The sequence below is a fragment of the Scophthalmus maximus genome, chromosome 4, assembly GCF_022379125.1.
Source record: "Scophthalmus maximus strain ysfricsl-2021 chromosome 4, ASM2237912v1, whole genome shotgun sequence".
Classification (NCBI taxonomy): Eukaryota; Metazoa; Chordata; class Actinopteri; order Pleuronectiformes; family Scophthalmidae; genus Scophthalmus; species Scophthalmus maximus.
In genome coordinates, this window is record NC_061518.1 from 15,956,910 (window position 1) to 15,978,811 (window position 21,902).

Below are 21,902 nucleotides of genomic sequence, written 5' to 3' on the forward strand. Positions count from 1 at the left end.
ACATGTCATAAATAGTATAAAATTATACAAAACCCAAACACGATCATTTATGACAAAGAAACAAATCAAATTGTCACATTTGTGAATATTGAATCGGTAAATGTTTGTCATTTTTGCTTAATAATTATAAATTATATTTTCATTATCACAATAGTTACACTCAACTAAGTCATTGTTGCAGCTTTATTAGCTATAATAGTTATGTTATAAACTGATAATGTTGTATTGATATTCATAACATAAAAACCCAAATTGATCTTGCACAGTGCATGGCTTAGTGAGTGCAGTAAAGTACTCATTTTATTATAATAATTAAAAATATGATGGTGAAATAAATGAAAATAATTAGACAATTTGTATTAGCTTTTCTAACACTAATTTCTCCGGAATTGTAAATGTACTTGTGCCTACTTACGGAGACAATGCTCTCCATCCTCAATCCATCCACAGGTGGATGTCAGGCTGAAGGGCGTTAAATGCCAAGAGCGCCCTCTGCTGTCAACCTCTGCTTCTTCTAACTTGAATACCTCAACAACATAATACAATCCAGTGAAATGACATTGTAACAAATACAACCACCTTTGAGTTACAAATAAAGTTAAGAAGATAACAGAAAATGGAGCTGCATTATCATATAATGTAGAGAGTTGATATCATTATGTCCACATGTTACACAGCGGTAAAGAGGAAGGTAAGAGAAGGTATGTACATATACATGTAGTATCGACTTTTAAGAATAAATCAGCTGAACTGACAGAAATAAAATGATCTTTTTTATTATTTAGATTAAAGGATGAGAAAAAAAACAACACACTACTAAAGTTCTGGAGAAATGTATGTTACAAAATAGAAAAAAATATGAATTCAGTTCAGTGAGGAGCTTTCTTGTAGACCTCTCCGACAGCCTCCTGCAGTTTCTTTACCGACTCCATTACCAGTCGGAAACTTTCACTAAAGTTGCCGTTACCTTCCTTCACCCAGGCTGCCTGCAGCTCCCTGACCCACGTCAGGATCCCATCCAGCTGCTTCTGCACCTCCTTCTGCTCCTCCAGCTCGCCAAGCAGGGCTTGTCTGGCACACACCTCTGCTTCATAGGCTCTCTGCAGGTCTGTCAGGGACGACTCCAGCCTCAGCACCTCCTGGATGAAGAAGGACCACAGTCAAACCATTATACTCTACTTCAATCCCGTTTTGCTATGACAACTGCAGACATGAGAAAACTGTAGAAATAAATCTCACCTCATAATGACTGCACAGTAAAATGAAACAAAATCCAATCAATATATTTACAGAACCACCCAAAATGGAGCAACAGACATAAATAATCCAAAAATAGTTGCAATGTGTCAATTTGGGGATTTTTTAAGATGACACCAATATTAGTACCTGAGAGTTTAGGGGGAAAACATCCAATATATATCAGCCAATAGTAAATTAGTATGTTGACCTTCAAGATAATTGTTTTTGATAATTTTATGACCATTAAGTGATGAACTCTAATGTTCATTTCAACCACATCTGACAGTCTTCATCAGTGGATGGAGACCCCCCAAAAAACCTGATATCATGTGACTGACTTTTTACGTTGGTCATGTGTTGACAACTGAGCCATCTCCATAAAACATGAACACGCCTTTTGCATTTCTGTACAGACATTTACTTCTTCAACTGGCATACAGTATGTATATATATATTGATATATCTGCAAAGCCTAAAGTTGGCCAACATATCTTTATACCCAATTAATCATTATCAGTCTGGCTCCGATACACATTCAACCAACAACCTGATGCTGCAATGATTAGTTGATTAATCAATGGTCAGAAAATATATCAGCCACTATTTTGATAATTGATGTAGTCTTTTTTGGGGGACAAAAATTCCAAATATCTTTTGTAACATCCTCTAAAAAAAATTGAAGATTTGACGCCTTAACATGATAGTAAACTATATCTTTTGGGAATTTTGGTCTGGTCACAGAAAAAGACATCTGAAGACATCACCTCAGGCTGTTGAACACATGCACGGTGCAGTCCCCTCCTCCCCCTCCCCCTCCTCTCACCTGTAGGTCTTGGGGGAAGTTGTTGTGTGACTGGTCTTCGGGCAGCAGGACGTTGGGCGGCACGGAGAGGCAGCGGTTGACCAGCAGCGCCTCCATCCGCTCCGAGAGCTGCTTGAAGCGGTCTTCGAGGAACTGCTGCAGCTTGCGGCTGCACTCGCGGGCCCGGGTCCGGAGCAGCTCCTCGGCCGCGTCCGACCCGCCTTTGCTCAGCTGCCTCACACACACCTTCTCCACTACGGGCAGGATGTCACACAGGCAGTCCTGGAAGGCGCCGTAGACCCGCAGCATGCAGGTCTGCGGGGTGAAGCCGAAGAACTGCGCCTCGTACAGTTTCAAAGAGGACGGGGGAAGACTGTCTGCCTCCGCGTCCACTTCTCCGCCGACATCCATGAGCATCTCTTCCCGCGCTTCCCGCGCCATGTCGAATCAATGACGTTTGTTCTTCTACCTCTTGTGACGTCGTAGGATGTTTTTTTCAACGAAATGGCTCATTACCGCCCCCAACCGGTGGGGAGTCTAGGTCGAGAATAAATAGTAATGGGTTAACAACTTTAATCAAAATTATTGTAAATCTTATTATATGGAATCAACCGAAATCAAACTTACTGTATGACTGCTGTGATAAATTAATTTCCCCGGGGATTAATAAAGTTCAATGCTTCCGTCACAGACTGAAAACTCACCTGTTCATACTAAACCTTACTCCCTGAATTTATTATAATAAAAAAACAGAACAAAAAAACACTTGAAGCTGTTTTATGCCTATTTGATGAATGTTTATGTTGTTTTGAGTCTTGCACTTTTGGGTAAAGTGATCTATCTATCTATGTATCTATCTATCTATCTTATCTATCTATCTATCTATCAAAATAACTATATTCTATCCAAAGTGCTGTGCCTACTTTCATGGTAATTAAGGAATATGCATTTTTAGTAGTTTTGAGTTTAATGGCACAGAAGAATAGGCTGTCAGGTAATAACTGCCAAGCACAGACAGCATGTAGAGTACCTTTACTTAACTACTGTACACTAGTAAAAAAAAATTGTGGTTATTGTTTATGTTGTTCTTTCCCCCTCTGAAATGTAGTGCAGTGAAAATATAAAGTAGCATTGAGTGAATACACACAAGTACAGTAAACGTACCTCAAATCTCTACCTAACTACAGTTATTAGTTACTGTCCACCACTAGGGACTAGTCTTTTTAAATCGTTCCCTCGCTCGCCACACCATGACGTCAGACGCACGGCTCGGACACGCCCCCTCGTTGGGTGGAAAGGGACATGCGCGAGCGCGCTGCTTCCTGCTCGGCTGATGCTCCTCTCGGTCTGACTGTGTTGATAGCGGCTCCTGCTCCCACACGTGCGGTCCTTCCTATGAGAATCTCTCTCTTCGGGACCCGTTCATAAGTTCATCCTGCTCCTTCACAACAGGTAAATCCACCGTCGGCGGCGATTGTGTGGTGTCTGTCCATCTGCGCGGCCGCTCGCCGGGCGCGGGCAGAGGCTGCGGTCCCTGGAAGTTTAGCCGGGTTCGCCGCCGTTAGCTCCGTGATGTTAGCTAGCTGCTGATGCGTCTACTTTTTGTTGTGGTGTCGCTAACGTTAGCTAGCTAGCAACTGTGACTAGCCAGGCTAGTTATATAAATGCGGTCCATCTACAACATGTTCAGTGTGGCGTGTGCCTCTCTATAATGTGATGCTTCTATTGTGTCGTCCTCTCTTTAGGTGTAAAGCCACACAATCCGATAACCATGGGGGCTTATCTGTCGCAGCCTAACACGACCAAGACCTCTTCCGATGGCGGCAACAGCAACATGAGCTATGGCTACTCTGCCATGCAAGGCTGGCGCATCTCCATGGAGGTAAGGCGGAAAAAAAAGACCGGACCAGAGACAACCATGTTGCCGCCGTGTGTCCTGAGCGCGTCGAGCAGAACATTACGTCTCGAGTTGTAAATGGCGGGATGCATGAGACGTGAGACTTTTCTGCGTGCAGGCTTTGTTTGCATGCAGCTAGTTGATGTCGCCCCGAGTGCAGCGAGAGTCCACCACACTCAGAGAGCAGCTTCTCTCGGCATCAGCTGCAGTGATGTGTTGAAATCGATAATTCCTCCCCAGCGTGTTTACACCATCTTCACGCAGACAGAGTCCAGTAGATGTTACTGATGTGTGACTCTTCTTGTGAAGAAAAGTACTTTATTGCACCCTTTGAAGATCTCATGTTTTGTCAAGTAACTTCTGACCAGAAAATCAGATGTATGGTCTTATTATGTATGAGCCAACTGGATGTAATACATCACATATCGACAGAATAACAATGCATATCATTTGGTTGATAAATGCACGCATGTGAGTAAATATGTCCAAAGACGGTTACGAACTTGTGCAATGATAAGCTCGAGAACAGAAACTTTGTTGCTTGACCACAGAATTGTATGTTATTTTGTGACACAAATGATTGAAGATAAAATTCAGGGGTCCCTTTTTTGTCGTCTTATTCCCTCACTCACTTTTCCTAAATGTACAAGTTGATTTTTTCCAACACCAGAAGTAAACTTTGATAACTACGCTATTGTACTAATTTGTAGATGCTGTCTTTATTTTGTCACAGGATGCTCACAATTGTATTCCAGAGTTTGACGAGGAGACTGCCATGTTCGCTGTGTATGACGGACATGGAGGTAACATACACATACTGTGCTATTTATAGTATAATGCAGCGATATTGTAGCATTTTGAGGCATTTATTTGCCAAACATTTAACAGTGTTCATAACATTGGCAGGGTACAATGCACACTGTTCACAAAACTTATTTCATAAACACCAGCCAGGGAAATTTTGATTATTTTTCCATAGCCAAATACACTCATCTTAAAGTGTTTCAATGTGTCTCTGTATTTTGTTTGCTTTGCACACCTCTGAGTACACGCACACACCCTGAGGCATTTTACAACCTGTTGTTCCCATTTAGGGGAAGAGGTGGCTCTGTACTGTTCAAAGTACCTTCCTGACATAATCAAGGAGCAGAAGACCTACAAAGACGGCAAACTGCAAAAGGTGAGATGCTGTAGAAGTCACAGCTTCGATTAATCTTAAACAAGTTTGATCCTCTGACCAGAGGGGTGCTGCTCTACTCTGACACAGTCGCAGTTCATGGGTGGGATTAGAATCTGACACATTCAGAACACACTCTGAACCAACCTCCAACATGAATCTCGTTAATCGTAAAGCCAAGGTTACACTGTGCCACTTGACTTTGACTGACTCACATTTCTGTTTGTTGTTTCCAGGCACTGGAAGATGCCTTCTTGGCCATTGACGGCAAAATAACCACTGAGGATGTCATCAAGGAGCTAGTCCAGATCGCTGGGCGACCCACAGAGGAGCCGCCCACCAAGAAGGTGGCAGAGGAGGATGATTGTAAGTACACAGTTTATAACATTTATGTGGTATCAGTTGTAAGGATCATAATCAGGAATATCCAGTTCAACAAGATATACTAAGAAACAAGTAATTGAACAATAAGTACTGAGTTATTCCGTATTTCTGCTTTGCTTTCAGTGGAGACAGAGGAGGCAGCGTTGCTCCATGAGGAGGCCACGATGACCATAGAGGAGCTGCTGGTACGCTACGGCCAGAACCGCAACGCCGTCAAACATGCTGCTGCCATGAGGTAGTCAACAAACTTGAAAGGGACTTGAAATTTGTGGCAGTTAAGTGGAGAGTTCACATTATCTGTAGATTATCTTTTGGCCTCATATTAAATAATTTGAATGTAATTATAAGACCAAACATATTAAAATGTGCCAATTCTGATATCAACTCTACAGTATAAAACACAAAGTTGAGGGAGCACCCTAACACAGACAAGCTCACTGTTGAACAGTGATAAACAAATTGCTGTTTGCAGAGTTGACACTCGGCTTTTTGGTCACAACAATGGCTTATTTGACATGGTGTTAATTACTTTGGGGCCATGAGGTTGAGAATGTTCAAATTTGTGAAAATCCAATGTTCCAGTGCAGATTCACACCTTGATTGTCAGACCATCAAGAGTTTGATCGTGTTAGAGCTTATTGACTTCTTCTACACCAGATACCTCTATCCTGGATGTTGTAACTCAGCGAGTCCACTGTTTTCCAGCATTTAAAATTGAATGACGTTGTTGACTCCTCTTTTGTTTTTTGTTTTAAGTGCGGCTGCTAAGAAGGCATGCTGCCCTCACCCTGAGGCCTCAGGAGACAAAGGAGATGGTGGGGAAGAAAAGAAGAAGGAGGGGCTGAACGGAGAATTGGAGGAGGAGGAGAGCAACGGCAAGGTGAAGGAAGGTGAAGGTGCGGCGTGTGGATCCAAGCTGCGGGCCTGCCGGAGAACCGGAGGGGGTGAAGGCAGCGGTGCAGGTACAGAGCTATAAAGTATTTTACAAGAATATTTTTCTCTGCAAAAAGATGACCAAAGAAGAAAAAACTTATTGTGTCAATGAAGTTTAAAAAACATCTCAGTCTGCTGATGTGCATTTAAGGAAATCTTTGTGTGTAGAAGTGGATTCGCTTAAAGTTTATGATATTTTTTCTCTCTCGCTTTCCTCTTGTTAAACACCCCATGTCGCCCGTTCCTCTCCTCAACAGTGGCAGAATGTGGAGACTCAGGAAGCTCCAATGGAAAAGAAAAGGCCAGTAAGGTTGAAGGAGATGCAGGTCCATCCTGTTCCTCTCTGCCCTCCGTGGCCGGAGGAGATTCAAAGTCCCGGTTCTTTGATGACAGCGAGGAGTCTGAGGAAGGAGAGGAAGAAGAGGGCAGTGATGAAGAGGTGAGAGCAGGAGCCCAGAATATATTTTTGCTTGGCTGTGGAAGCTCACTCTCTTTTTGGAAAGCATTCTAAAAACTTTTCTTCTTCTTTTTTAGGATGGCAGCGATGAGGAAGAAGGGGACAGCAGTGAGATGGAAGAGGAGGAAGATTCAGAGGAGGGAGAGGAAGACTCTGAGGAGGAAGAGGAGGAGGAAATGTGTCTACCTGGAATGGATGGCAAGGAGGAGGTGCGTACACGGGGACTGTGCAACTGACAAATCAGCAGAATGACTTTGCTGCAGACTGCGTACATAGTATTTCAAATGTTGGTCTCATTAAAGTTTTAATTGTTTAATATATTTGTAGCCTGGATCAGACAGCGGCACCACGGCTGTCGTGGCTCTGATCCGAGGGAAGCAGCTGATTGTTGCCAACGCTGGAGACTCTCGCTGTGTGGTGTCTGAGCGCGGTAAGTTAGAACCAGTGTACATTTATCATACAGATGTGTTGTTGTTAAAATTGTTTCACACGGTTCAGGTTGGAGGGACCCCCCAGCAGAATCTTCTTTAGTTTCCCAGGGAGGTCAGGACCGGCCCCGAGCAAACCAGGACAATGAGTGGACCGTCAAAAAAAAAAATTATTGTTTTATTTATTTACTTATTTTTCTTCTTTATTCCCTGTACAAAATTTCGCCCTGCAATGACATGGATGCAGGGTGACCTTAAGTTTGAACTTACCTGAACTGGGTTTTTTCCTAAGCATGTAACACATTTAGATATAGTTTCAGCAGGAGCACAACATTTGTTTTACTTCACTGTCACTTGGATGCTTTAAATCTAATTAAATGTTAATCTTGTTTAGCTAAAGAGAATTGTGTAGACAATTCCTTTCCATTGCATGTTCTAAATTCCTATTTATTTTCTGGTCATTAGTCAAAGTTGCCACAGAAATGTGAAGAAGCAGATTAATTAATTAATTAATTTTAATAAATTAAAAGCTTTGCCATAATCTTTTCTTGCTATAGGCAAAGCTGTCGACATGTCATACGACCACAAGCCAGAGGACGAGCTGGAACTGGCTCGCATCAAAAACGCTGGAGGGAAGGTCACCATGGATGGACGGGTCAACGGAGGACTGAACTTGTCCAGAGCTATTGGTATGGCAGAGTGCGTGTGACGTTTAGACTTATCTTGGGAGGAGCATCAGAATTAAACTCAGTGGCAGCACTTGGTCAAAATTTATATTTTTGGTTTTAGGTTTAAATCCCCGTTGCATGTGCTCTCCTCCTCTGAGGTGGCCATATTTGTAATTTTTTTTAACATTTGTTTTATGTGCACTCTGCTCCTCAGGTGACCACTTCTATAAGAGGAACAAGACTCTGCCCCCAGAGGAGCAGATGATTTCTGCGATGCCGGACGTCAAAGTTTTGACACTTAACGGGGATCACGACTTCATGGTCATCGCCTGTGACGGCATCTGGTGAGTAAAGGTGGTGGGTAGAATTGAGTCCCAGTACCGTGTTCAGCTTCTGTACTATTAACACTTGTTAGGCTGATAAATGTTCTAAAGTCTTGATCACTGAAACACTCTTGGTAGCTGACAATTTACACTTGATATGCTTGAGGTGGTTTGTCCTTTTGTCACCAACCTGTTCTGTCTCTGTGTGTTTGTGTGCGAGCAGGAATGTGCTAAGCAGTCAGGAGGTGGTGGACTTCATCAGCGAGAGGATCAAACCAGACCAGAGTGGCAAAGTCAGACCCCTCTCCTCTATAGTGGAGGAGGTAAGAGAGTTCTTGTTACACACGTGTTCACAATCCACACTGGTGCATCACTCAGGAGTTGAGTTTCTGTAACTGGGTTTAAAGACAAATGATCAAAACAGTATGTTGGACATGCAAATAAATAGACTTTACTTTCTTAAGTTATTCTCAGTGTAGAAAGTAATTACATCTTGAACTTTTTATTCTGTTACACCTTGTGTTAATGTGCTTACTTACTTTTCGGATGAAAGCATTATGGTCTCCACTCTGCCAGACCAAAGAGGGAGAATTACTAGTTTTGATGTGTTGCATCGTTTGTATATTCATGGTTTAGTTTATTTATTTAACTAATGCTTTTCTAGCCCGCCTGCTACTAGTTTATCTACATAAACTACGCTATCCAAGTTTAGCCATGAATTTGATTTCAATTGGTATTAAAAAGTCTTTGATTTAACTCTTTTATAGCTGTAGGCACTCTGTATCTAACTTGTAGCCTCTAGTTGACTCTCAAATATCACCCATAGTTTGCATCTTTAATTTAAAATATCTTGTGTCTTCCTGACAGCTGGTGGACCACTGTTTGGCCCCTGACACGTCTGGAGACGGGACAGGATGTGACAACATGACCTGCATCATCATCACCCTCCGGCCACACCCGTCACCTGCTCACTCAGATGACACAAAGAAGAGGAAGCTCCAGGAGGAGGCAGAAGGGGAGCCGGAGGACAACGGAAACAACAGCAAAAAGGCTAAAAGTGACTAGAGGGAAAATAGAAACGTTGCCGGGCAGCAGCTGGTCCCAGACTAGCCCAGATACACCAGAGACACATTCTGTTCAAAATTAAATCCATACCTCACAAACAAACAATTCCCCCTAAGACAGACATTACAAATGCTATATGTATGCTCAAAGATCAGCTGAACTACGGCCATCGGTATAGTTTTTGTCTCCCTTTAACAGCCCCTGCAGTCGTTTCTCTAGTTTAACGTCATTGGAAAGAAGCTGGCCCCACTTAAACTTCTTAAATTCAGAGGAGGCAGGCTCACTGGCACACTGAATAGAACATCACTTCCCGTGAATTTGTACTCAACGCATTGTGTTGAGGAAACATGAGGAAAAACTGATTGATTGACATGATATTACTTCCCTTTGTAGCCCATTTAAAGCGTGACACAGCAACTGCTAGTCTAGTGTTGCACTGAATGTGTCAATGCCCCGTTTCAGGCTAGATCCGAACTAATACGTTTTATTTTGAAATGCATCACTTCTTCCAAAAAATGTTTTGAGCCCACAAACCAGAGAATCTTTGGAAACACCGCCGGTCCCATTTTAGTTTGAAAACTGGGGGTTTGCATTTAAGTCTGGTAGGAACTTACTTTAACATAGACTCCCCCTTCGATTGGTCACACTCTTATCACGTAATCTTTTTGCTGAAGAAAAAGGCAAAAACCTATAGTGGTGCATGCAACATGGATGGCTAATCCTTACTGTCAGTTCCACCTCATCGACTGTCCAAGCTAAGAAATCCATGGTCGTTTTGTTGCCATTGCTGCTTCTCACTCGTAGTATTTACTGCAACTAAGCTATTAACTGCAGTCGACAATATGCTTCCAGTTCATGCTGGCACGCACATGCCCATTGTACGTGAATGTAAGAATGGAAGGAGTTTGTTTCTGATATGCAGATAAACGCTTGTCTGGATTGACATTTTGGAATGAAAACAATCAGTGAAATGAAAACATATTAGTGTGGATGTAGCCTCGGCCTCCTCTCTGTTGTTGACAGCTCACCCGGAGTTTGTTTAAGTCACAGTTTGGCTCCACGCCTCAGAAGAACTGAAGGATGTAAGGGTCCAGTTGCTCTACTTTGCCATTTATATATATATTTCTTTTCATTAGCGCCCATTGAAATTTTTTTTAGTCTTGCTGGTCACATGACACCCCTATACTTCACCATTATCCTGCCTTTCTTTTGATTTCTACTTTGTGTCTTTGTGTGAAAAGATGCCAGGGTTTAGGGAACGGGTAAACTTTTCATCTGTGAGAGATGATGGCAGGGGAACGGACGGGAGGCGCATATGTCTCTCCAGAGAGAGGTGTCGATCTGGACGAGCTCGCCTCCACCACATTTACTCTCCATCCGTTTCCCTCGTAACACCTTTTTAAGATTATCTCTTGAACATGTGTTTTATTTAAAACGTATTTCCACTCAAGTGTTCATATCTTTTCCTTTTTGATGAGTCAATCCTCTGGCAGTTTGAAAGAAAAAAAATCCATTTTGTGAGCACGGTCTGAAAATATCTTGACTGTGGAGAGGATGCACACGGTCATTCTTTTGAGTGGAAATACAATTTGAATTTCAGAGCACCAAGACAGTGTAACTGTAGATGATTTGCCTCTTTATTTTCAGAAGTCTCATTTAAAACCTTGTTGTGTGACTGTTTAGTTTGTTTCTAGTGTTCTATCTCATCACCATGCCCTTTTTTCTGTACATAGTTTTTCAATACTTGTAACTGAAGATAAAGAAAATGATTTTTCTTTGTAATTGTGAGTCAATGTGACATTTTTGGTGCATACTCTTTTGACACCAGTATGTAAGTACATACAAATACATTTTTTTAAATAATTAGACAAATGCATTCCTGTGTTTTTCTTAAATTCACCAGTGCCTTTTTGTTAACACAGGTTTGGGGGAAGTTTTTTTTATATTGTGAAATTGTTTTTCAAAAAGTGAGATTTATGTTGAAGTGACAAAAAAACATTTCCTTCACAATGTGCTCCATTAATTGTGAAAAAATAATTTAAATTCCACATGAGATGAATGCATGTCAACACAGTTCAGTGAATGTGTTCTTGAATTATTAACTTCATATTGCGACATGACAAAGTTGCCACAGCCTGTTATGGATATGTAATAATTCTACTAACTACTTTTAATGTTATCCCTCTTCTCAAAGCAACAGTGTGTAGCAGTTCAAAGCACAGCAGTGACCAAGCATGGCAAAGTGCATCTGTCAAAAACAAGACATCACAATTCTGAACTGCTCTGAGTTCACTTTGACCGACTGGAAACTTGAGCACCCTTGTTTTCCTCTGAGGTTAAAATTGACATATTATGAGGTTTTCTTTTGTCCCGTTGTCGGTCCAACATGTCCTCTTTACACAACAGAAATTTAATTAACAATCGCTGTACAAACCACATTACACATACATATTAATTTTGAGATGGGAGGCAAAGATTATGGCATCTTTAAAAGCTGGGCAGGGATTTGATTTTCTATTTGTTCATGTGAGGATGAGAGCAGGTAGCTAATTAAATGCTTTCACCTGTTATGTTAGTGAGTTAGTCATCTTTATTTATATAGCACCTTTCACAGACACCAGTCACAAAGTGCTTCACAAGGATAAAACATGGTTCACCTCAATACAGGTCAGTTATCTCAAGGCACTTTACCTATAAAGGTCACAACCTCACAATATGAGACGAACCTAACATTTCCCACAATGAGCAGCACTTGGCGACTGGAGAGAAAAAAACTAGCTCTTGACAGGGAGAAATCTCTTGCAGAGGTTGTGGGCGGCCTCCTGTCTGTCATCTGCCTATATGATCAGGCTGATCATATGTTGAAGTTGGGTGAAGCTACTGTACACTGTGAAGTATGTAACATGGTAACATTTCAAGAACAGTCTGTACACAAGGGAAGCTAAAATGTTGAATGAACCGTCAAAATCAAAATATGGCCACTCAGGTTGAAACATACATTTTCACCATGATCATCATAGATATTACAGTTCATTTGGAGGGTGCTATCAATCCTGCATCCAGCATCATCCAGTAGTTTTTACGTTAAGCCACAGATGTGCCTCATGGTGGAGCATTTTTCCCTCTGAAATAAACAGTGCGCTGCCTTCAGAGACGTTTCGACTCTGAGGATGTAGGATCACAGGAATCCCTGCAGGTGGCAGCAAAGATATTTAGGGCAGGCAATACAATATACTGTTTTAGTATCCCACAAGATAATATAGTAAAGATAAGATTTCATCCCAGCCAGAGAGTACAGCTGCTGAACTCCTTGATTTACACTGTACACACACCTGTAACCAGGCCTCATTACATTCACCTCCTGTTTGCCGTCCACGGCACATGATCACAGTCCATCTCATGACGGTGCAGAGGGTTAGTTATATTTTAAAACTCCATGGAAACAGCACAGCGAAAGGGGACAGACTTTAGTTCCCATCAGCCCCGGGGGCCTCTCTGTCCTGCCCTGTCATTGGCTGCTGCTCTACAGCGGTGGCGGTTGCTCTACCTCCCAGAGGATCACTGTTGCTGCAGGAACAATAGAAAGCAAGAGAGGAAACACACACTGTCCTTGGAATCTAAAAATGTCAAGGCAGACAGACACACACACACACACACACACACACACACACACACACACACACCAGAATACATACATTTTGTTCCTGTCTTTTACGGGCAGGATGTTGTTGTTTTTTTTCTCATAGTGTAGATTAGTGGTTTATGTGGTGTGTGTGTGTGTGTGCGTGTGTGTGCATGCAAAGTTCATTAGTTATGGGTGTTTGTTCTTGTGTTACAGAGGGGCAAAAATAGCCTTTGTGTATGTGTGTGAATGTGACTGTTTGTCCTTGGATTTATAATGAATATGATTAAAATGACTCTGCTCTGTTTTTGGTCAGATATCTATCCCTAAAATAAGAACCATGTGTCCTTCTGCACCATATCCACAGCAGCATCCGTTGATTTTGGTTACTGAACACCATTTAATACAAATAATATATTGATTTCTAAATGGAAGACAAGTTGACACAATTCTCCTCCCACTGTAGGAAGCTGTTCCAGGCTGAATTTTCACTGCGGTAACTGTAAAAGAATTTTTCTAAAGGGCCACTACTATTGAGGTCAATGGTGGCCTTGTCCCACTGTATGTGTAGGGGGAGTCGCCTCTGTCTCCAGACTCTTAAACTTGACTGATGGCGGTGGAGCAGAACCACAGGAGACCTGTACATATAAAACAGTGTGTGTGTGCGTGTGCGTGTGTGTGTGTGCGTGTGTGTGTGTATGTGTGTGTGTGTCGTCTAGCCAACAGGTTCTGTATAAAAAAGCTAGACCACAATAGCAGGTTGTAGTTGGACACTGTAAGCTTTCATAAAGACTTTCACGCAGTCTTTTTTTCGATCTTAAGCCCTCACTCCTAAAACTGCATATTGAAATGTCTCTGTCTCACACAGAGAGTGATCACAGAAGTTGTTTAGATAATAGCTTACCATACAATATAAGAATTGCTTACCATAGCTCTTTTTCCTAGCCACACACCTCTCATTGCTACTACTAATGTTATATTCATTGACAGTACCTCCAATATTGTTTTAACAAATATAGATTATAATTATAAGATGGCTCAGGGAACAGGCTTCCCCGAGAGGCCCAGTAGAAGGCCAACATTTTCCTTGAAATAGATGTTGCAAGGGCAGGAAATATTTAATTATTTAATTTTTCTTCCGTCGTCAACTTGAACACCGAATCCACAGAACTCACAAACTTCAATACTTGTCAGGACTCTCACTGACATAATGGATTTTCTTACTCAAACGATCATAACTACATGACTAAATCCAACCGTAATCTTAACCTGATTTATTTCATGCCTTTATCAGATAGGCGAGAGTAAATGACAAAGAAGAATGTTGCAGTATGTAGTTAGCGCCTCAACCACTAGGCCATCAAAACACAAACATTTTAGCTTCAACTATAAAACATAAAAAGCCTTGGGCTTTGAGGAAGTGAGGATGAGACAAAATATCCCAAATTTCCAAAAACATCCTCGCTGAAACTGAAAACTGGTCCTTACCAAGATAGAGGTACAAGAGCACACATATGTCAAGACCCTCCTGTAATCAGCATGACCCTTTAACCATGTATCAGGCACAGGGACAAACACACACACACACACACACACACACACACACACACACACACTATAGGATGTGTCTGGAGCTGACATGCTGGTACATCCTGCCAGCAACAGAACAGCTGACGGTGACATCTTCATATTTCCTGTGTGTGTGTGTGTGTGTGTGTGAGAGAGAGTGTGTGTGTGTGTGTGTGTGTGTGTGTGTGTGTGTGTTAGCGTGTGTGTGTGTGTGTGTGTGTTCTTCATCTGTAATTCATTAGCACCAGGCTAAGCATGTTGCAAAAAAGTATGATGTAGAAAAACAGGAAAACTGCCCACATCCTTTCTTCTTTTCCTTTCCACCTCTGTTGTTCCATTCATGTCATTGTTCTTCTCCACCCACTGTCGCTTCCTTCCACGCTCTCTTCTCCCCTCCTCTCAGTCTTCTGATATTTCCTTTCTGTTTTATTCCCTTCAACTTGTCTCTCATTTGCTGCTCTTGTCTTCCATCTTTCAACAAATTTCACTACATCCATGCATCACTTGTTATCTCTCTATTAAGTGTCCATCCGGTCATTCTGTCATACAATAGCTCTAGCATCCACGTCAAATTTTGTATCTTTTTATGGTCATCCACAAAGGAAGAAGTAGAATTTTGCACACCGTCAGCACAGAGTTTATTCAAAACACAATGGTCTTAGTCACGGCAATACACAAACACGCACGGGTCAGCACACATGCAGACACAAATACTGTGCATGTGATTGCACATCTGTGCAGACTTAAAATCTGTTGGTACAAATATGCAATTAATATAAACATAGTCAATAACATCAGGGTTCATCAGGGCAACGCGTTCCAAGACCAGGAACACACTCAAACAGAGCTGATCATTCACTAACACACCTGTACAAACACACACGTGTGCGTGGAGGAACTATACATATGAAACGTCAGTATGTACAGTATAATCACACACACGCACACACACACACACTGGGTGTGGTCAACGATAAGAGCGAAGTGGAAACAAGCAGCTGTCTGATCAGCGGACATACTGCTGCTCTTACATCACCGTACATTTTTCACTCTCAGTCTTTCTCAACCTCACATTCACCTCCTGAGTCTCCCTGAAGTTTCCATGTTTATCAGGCATATTTTCCCTTTTTCCCACAAAAATAAATTCTTTCTCTCCTCTGCTGTTTTCTGTTTTTTTTTATCTTCTTTTTCTCACAAAAACCATTTCCTCTTTCCAACAGTTAAGTACACTACAAAGATGATCCTAACAGTACAGTAGTAAACAAAAGAAATTAATGGCACCTGAAAATGCTGTTGTTATTGTATGAGTGTTTGGATTTGTCTTTCATGTGGGGGCTGAAGTGTTGGCAAGTTGTTTGAAGTTTTAAAAGTAATCTTTGGTTTTAAAGTTGTGCACATGGTATATAAGCTGATCACACCGGATCTTAACGTGATACTCCACCTACAAATCTATCCTTTGAGTATTAAACATTCATTAAAATTTAGTTTCCATCCCAGTCTGCGGTCAGTTTGGATTCATAATGGTCACAATGGACGAGAGCAGTGACACGTGCTAAGTGGAGAAAGCATCATAATGTGTGCAAACCAAGACACGCTTCCGGACTGAGATGGCTGCAGTGTGGTCAATCAGGAGTTTGCAAAATATGACTGGGAAATATTTTTTTGTGGACTATGATTGAGAAGTGGATTGAGAAATCTCTACAGATATTTTGCAGATCTTTTTTTATTGTGAGAACTGTCCACTATTAGAAATCTTTTGTAAATCTGGCTGAACACAACCTCTGTTCGTTGGAGAAGGACAGAGGATTGTTTTTCATGCTTCTTTTCATTTGTCTCTAAAAGTTTATACTGTTTTCTTTCCATCTGACCCTTAAATCATGTTGACACGTCTTCCTGTCATGGTTTTTTTTTGCCTTTCAACTTCATTTATCTCTTTTATTTACTCAGTCACGGAGAAGGTCACATGGGGTTCTGGGGGGAAAAACATATAGCATTTTAAATTCTTCCAGTGAAAATACAAAAAACTGTAAACCCACAGTTAATAACACCATAACATTGCATACAATAGTTTATGTTAAGGATTAAGTCTATCATGACCTAATATATACATTATTGTGGAGTCACTATGAGCTTCCACACTGAGGATATTTACTGTCTCATCATTACTGAGCCCATGTCTGGACTGTGGACAGAGATAGTGCTCCCTGTCACCCACGTCTGCCTTCTGTCAAAGAGCTGCTGTTTGGTTGTCATGTGTATTATTTCAGAGATGGACTGTTTCTTCCTGCGGTAATAAAGTTTCCTGTGTTCAACAGGAGCTTTTTGCAATGTGGGACGTGTTTTCTCAAAACTGGTAAAAACAACTGCAACAAGAACACAGCTTTCAACAAATACTGATCAATGAAAGACAAATTCTCCAACTGCAAATAGAAGAGTCTTAACGGATCTTGTGATTGAGGAAAGCTTTCTTCTCCCCACAGCTGTATCGTCTTGTGACTGTGAGAGCAACACAAGCTCTGCAGTTTATATTGTGTCTAATTCACATGAACAGATGCCTAATATCTCATGACTGCTGGTCTGACATCGCTGGTGATAATTATTCAACCGAGAAAACTAACAATAACATCTCTTCAATGCTTATGTGTAAACGAGGCAGAGAGAGAGAGAGAGAACGAGACACAAGAGATGTGATATTAACTGGAAAGATCAAATCTCTCCCAAGCTCCAACACACACTGTCACAAATGCACTAAAGTCTAAAATCTGTGGAATATTATTACAGAACTATAAAGTAAGTAGCAGAATCTGTTTCCACAGTGTACAATACAATGCTCATACATTTATATTGATTAAATGTAGATATCTAGAATATCAGATTTGATGGCAATCTATCCAACTGATGAAAAGTGACTTTTCCCCGAGAGCTTCCAGTGTCGACGTCATGTGGCACAGATTCACACAAAAGTCAGATGGTCACCAAGGTCGTGATGATTCGTCACCTGGAGACCGTCAATGTCGGTACAAAATGAATGATCAATTCACCGAATAGCTGGAGTGAAGTTTTGGTCTGGGCTTAAATGGTGAACAGAACCACATCGTCATCCGTGGTGTTTCTACATTGATCCAAACTAAGAACATTTTCTACAGAAACTGGTGAATCATCCTCCCTCTACTTTCTGGATGAGCCTCCCATGACTCATGGTGTCTATCTGATGAACCTGACTCCCCACAGTTACTTCAACATCACACACACACACACACACACACACACACACACACACACACACACACACACACACACACACTCACACACACACACACACACACACTTCCCCCACTGTCTGTTTGGGTTTAAACAAACACATTTATTAATCTGTCCTTACTTAAAAAAATACAAGCACACTTTTATATTTCATCCCTTTTTCTGACAGTCCTCTCATTTGACCTGCATTTGAGGTGATAATGTCTGACTGGTTGTTATTTTTGTGAAACAGGACCATGGTTTTCTGGTCTGATATTCTGATATCAAGGTAAAGATTCAAATGTTTAATCTAAGCAGCTGATGTGAAATGTAATGCAAGATGAACAGTCTCCCAGTGAAAGACCTTCAGGGTCCTCTACCACAGACACTCATTGACCACAGAAATACATTGAAGCAGCGTCTTTGAACTCTCTAAAGTTACGCCCACCCCCCGAACACACACGCACACACACCCTCTCTCCCTTTCCATTATATGCCACCTCACACAGTAGAGAAAAGGACAAAAGTTCTGGCCACGAGCCACTCAATGGGCGCTGTGCGTGTGTGTGTGTGTGTGTGTGTGTGTGTGTGTGTGTGTGTGTGTGTGTGGGTGTGTGTGTGTGTGTGTGTGTGTGTGTGTGTGTGTGTGTGTGTGTGTGCCAGCTGGTTACATCTGGTTTAAGAGGCCACGGAGGGAGGAAGGCTGCCGTCTGCCACCTTTCAATATCAGTTACTAATCCCTGTTTCCCAGAAGTGTGCTTTTGTGTGTGTGTGTGTGTGTGTGTGTGTGTGTGTGTGTGTCGGACTTCTCTACTTTCTCTCTGTTGTGAAGTGAGCAATTCATCAATGTGAATTAAAACATTTTTACAACAACAAAATCTTATTTACTTTTGTTAAATTAAATTTGATTTAATCAATGTCATGGCTACAGTTTATCTAGTCCATCTAATAATCTTTTTGTGATAATACTAAACTCTTAATTCAATACTACACACCTGCCATTTTACCACAGCGGAGGAGCCGCACGTGCACGTCCACTTTGTGAGTCTTGATCCTGACCTCGGTGTGACAAGAACTACTTTCATTGACAGAAACCATCTTTGAGAAAAATGTGTAAAACATTGCTCTTGACTTTATAGTTTGGTCCATGTCCCATCCACTGACGTGGAGGAGGCGGGGTTTATGACTTATACTGCAGCCAATCAAGACCAAGATTGGCTTCACCTTTGGGGAGCTGCCTATGGTTTTTCTTTTGAACTGTAATGAATGTGGTGGGTGATCCAGAGTCTGGCTTTTGGACATTCTCTTGAAGATTATGGTCATGGCAACGCAGAACTTCTATAATAACGACGGCCTGATCTTAGACAACCTCTTCGTTGTGTAACGGCTTCCCCTCGACCGTCATCTGTTGCGCCAAGCTATTTTGAGCAGGATTAAATTGCAGCAAATTTTGTATAAATTACGACTTTTTCCAGACTGAATAAAACACGGCTAACTTGAGCGCATACAAGTTGAACTGGACAGCTCTGTTCACTCCACAACCTACTAAACCTTAATCACACAAAGGTTTAATGGAACAAAAACTCCATGAGCATGTAAATGCTATGAAGATGTGGCCTTCGTAGTGCGAATAGACAGTCCTGTGGCGGTTGCAACTCATGAATTGGGACGCAGCTCTGCTGACACAATTTTCCCCAATGATATTATGAAAATTAAATAAATTTGCCAAAGTCCGATCAAACGTACTCAAAAAAATCACCTATCCTGTTTACACTTAGCAAGAGAAATTTGAAATACTGGTGCATCTATTCACTTTACAGGAATGTGATTGAGCAACGTCCACAGGAGAGATGTGGGCAGAGGAGGAGAGAGAGAGGGAGCTGTGGGAGAGCAGACTATATGTGTCACACTGTTTCTAGACTGTGTAAATTCCACATGACACGCTAGGTGAACTTTGAACACACCTGCAAAAAAACACGTGCAATCGCAAACACAGCACACACACGAAAACAAACACTTCGTCACTAGATTATTCAAGATGAAGAGAGAGAAGGTGGTGTGAATAAACGGTGAAAGATGATGGAAGAGAGAGAGAAGGAGAGAATGTGTTTGACAGGGAAATACAGAAAAGGAAAGACAAACGATAAGGAAGGGAAGGAAATGGTTCCGTGTGGTGGTCAGGTCTCCATCGAATGGAGGGAAGTTACACTTTCACTGTCTGATGTTAGAGGTAGAAGATCTGTGGATTAAACTGGTGTATTTTTAAACCTCCAGGACATAAAATAACTGTAAAAAATAAAATAAATAGAGAAATAAATCAGCGTCCCAGTCTGACAGGCAGTGCTTTGCATGTTGTATCACCCCTTTATAACTGTCACTTTCCATAAGATTATTTATTTGGTGGTGTTTTTCTCTGTCTTCCCCATCTGTCATAATCAAATGTTCTTTTCTTCACTTTAACTGTGAACACACACGCATGCACACACACACACACACACGCGCGCACGCACACACACACACACACACACACACACACACACACACACACACACACACACACACAGCAGCTGTCTACACACACATTGATTGGGGTTACAGCTTGTTAGGAGAGAGGAGATTGTATTTCAACTCATTATGAGTCAGCACTGATGTCACTCTGGCCCCTCAAACTTTATGTTTGAGGTGCCAGACACACACACACACACACACACACACACACACACACACACACACACACACACGAGAAACGAGAAAGGCTATAAAATTATAGAATTATCTGGATCTGGGCCTAAAACCAATGCCTTGTGAACTAGCTTTCATTTTATGTTTGTTTGAGTTAACATGATTGTAACATTTCACGAAAAGTAGACATATCCTGTTGGTTACACCTTTTTCTCAGATTTTCCATCCGCTTTTCTTCCTTTCCCTTCTTCATATCTGAATATCACCCTAATAATAAAACACTAATTTGATAAACAACATCCGAATAATGAATTACAATGCAATATTCTTTGATTAGATTGTCGTGTGGTTTTAAACTATTTTCTGTGGAACATGTTTTCACAATTATATGTTTGGCAACAGTCAAACACAGGATCTGAACAAGTATTTGATTGTCAAAGAAAGTAAAAAGACATATATGGCCTAATTTCACATAATGACGTTAGCAGCATCCGCAAACTACAGTTCAGTCCAGTGGTGCATTTCATTGTATCAACATCTGTGTTATTAATGACTTAATTCATTGGCACATTAGATTTAAAACCCGTGTGGTGGAACATTTTATAACATTTTGAGTTATAAAAATTCATTATTATGTAATAGATTGTTACAGGCTTTGCTTAAAGAAGCTGGTAAAACTCATTTGTTTCACAAGCACTTTGTTGAGTAATGTGTGTTTGCCTTCAGGGCAGTTTGAACTTGTTTTGCTGTTGTTTTTTTGTTAATTTCTTCAGCAAAAAGTTGTTAAAGTCTATTTATGGTTTCTTTTCCATTTCTATTGGAGCCTACAGCACCGTGCAACTCTTGTTTCGTTTGGCTCACAAATAAAAAGTACTACGTCAAAACTGAAAACAAAGACGGTAAGAAAATTGTGGCTGTGGCATCACATTTATAGTCTTTCTGAGGTTGTTTTCCCAGCAGACTTCATTTCACGACTATCACATTTTGGAAGATAAACCTTTATTCGTCTCAGTCAGTTTCCGTCCCACTCATGGTGGAGAAAAACGGCTGAATAATATCATCAAACAGGACCTGGCACTGCATGAGTCACGGAGCAGCTGATCTAACTCGTTATGTACTAAGTCTGTTTTCAGGTAGAGCAAAGCAGTTTGTATCCCAGACAGAGGTATAGTCAGGGCATGCAGACACACAAACACACACACACACACACACACACACACACACATACACAGACAAACTGAGACATGCCACTTACCAAATGTCACATGACGGCCTTCAAAATAAAGCTCTTGCATAACCATGAGGGCCTGGAAGCAGAGAGTCTGTTTACAATGATCCAGTCTGAAGTTGAATGACTTTGTATGGGCACTGTGTGTGTGTGTGTGTGGGTGTGTGTGTGCGTGTGTGTGTGAATTG

The 21,902-nt window shown here is 41.4% G+C and overlaps 2 protein-coding genes across 2 annotated transcripts; one reads left to right on the top strand and one right to left on the bottom strand.

The window, feature by feature from the left end:
- Positions 1–760: 760 nt before the first annotated feature.
- mis12 (MIS12 kinetochore complex component) lies at positions 761–2,501 on the bottom strand. Its single transcript, XM_035628252.2, has 2 exons — positions 2,063–2,501; positions 761–1,139 (listed from the first exon to the last, which is right to left on the bottom strand). Exons 1-2 carry the CDS (start codon positions 2,480–2,482, stop codon positions 870–872), a joined length of 690 nt encoding a protein of 229 aa, XP_035484145.2. The 5' UTR covers positions 2,483–2,501; the 3' UTR covers positions 761–869.
- An 831-nt stretch (positions 2,502–3,332) lies between these two features.
- On the top strand, positions 3,333–11,241 carry ppm1g (protein phosphatase, Mg2+/Mn2+ dependent, 1G). The gene is made up of 14 exons (XM_035628251.2): positions 3,333–3,493; positions 3,787–3,923; positions 4,672–4,741; positions 5,033–5,118; positions 5,352–5,481; positions 5,623–5,734; positions 6,256–6,461; positions 6,690–6,871; positions 6,967–7,098; positions 7,217–7,319; positions 7,875–8,006; positions 8,200–8,329; positions 8,532–8,631; positions 9,176–11,241. Exons 2-14 carry the CDS (start codon positions 3,813–3,815, stop codon positions 9,371–9,373), a joined length of 1,692 nt encoding a protein of 563 aa, XP_035484144.1. The 5' UTR covers positions 3,333–3,493; positions 3,787–3,812; the 3' UTR covers positions 9,374–11,241.
- Positions 11,242–21,902: the final 10,661 nt, after the last annotated feature.

Coding starts and splice junctions, on each gene's coding strand:
- mis12 (XM_035628252.2), bottom strand. CDS start 2,482: ATGGCGCGGGAAGCGCGGGAAGAGATGCTCATGGATGTCGGCGGAGAA. Junction 1,140..2,062: donor ACTTCCCCCAAGACCTACAG/GTGAGAGGAGGG, acceptor TTCTTCATCCAG/GAGGTGCTGAGGCTGGAGTC.
- ppm1g (XM_035628251.2), top strand. CDS start 3,813: ATGGGGGCTTATCTGTCGCAGCCTAACACGACCAAGACCTCTTCCGAT. Junction 6,872..6,966: donor AAGAGGGCAGTGATGAAGAG/GTGAGAGCAGGA, acceptor CTTCTTTTTTAG/GATGGCAGCGATGAGGAAGA. Junction 8,330..8,531: donor ATCGCCTGTGACGGCATCTG/GTGAGTAAAGGT, acceptor GTGTGCGAGCAG/GAATGTGCTAAGCAGTCAGG.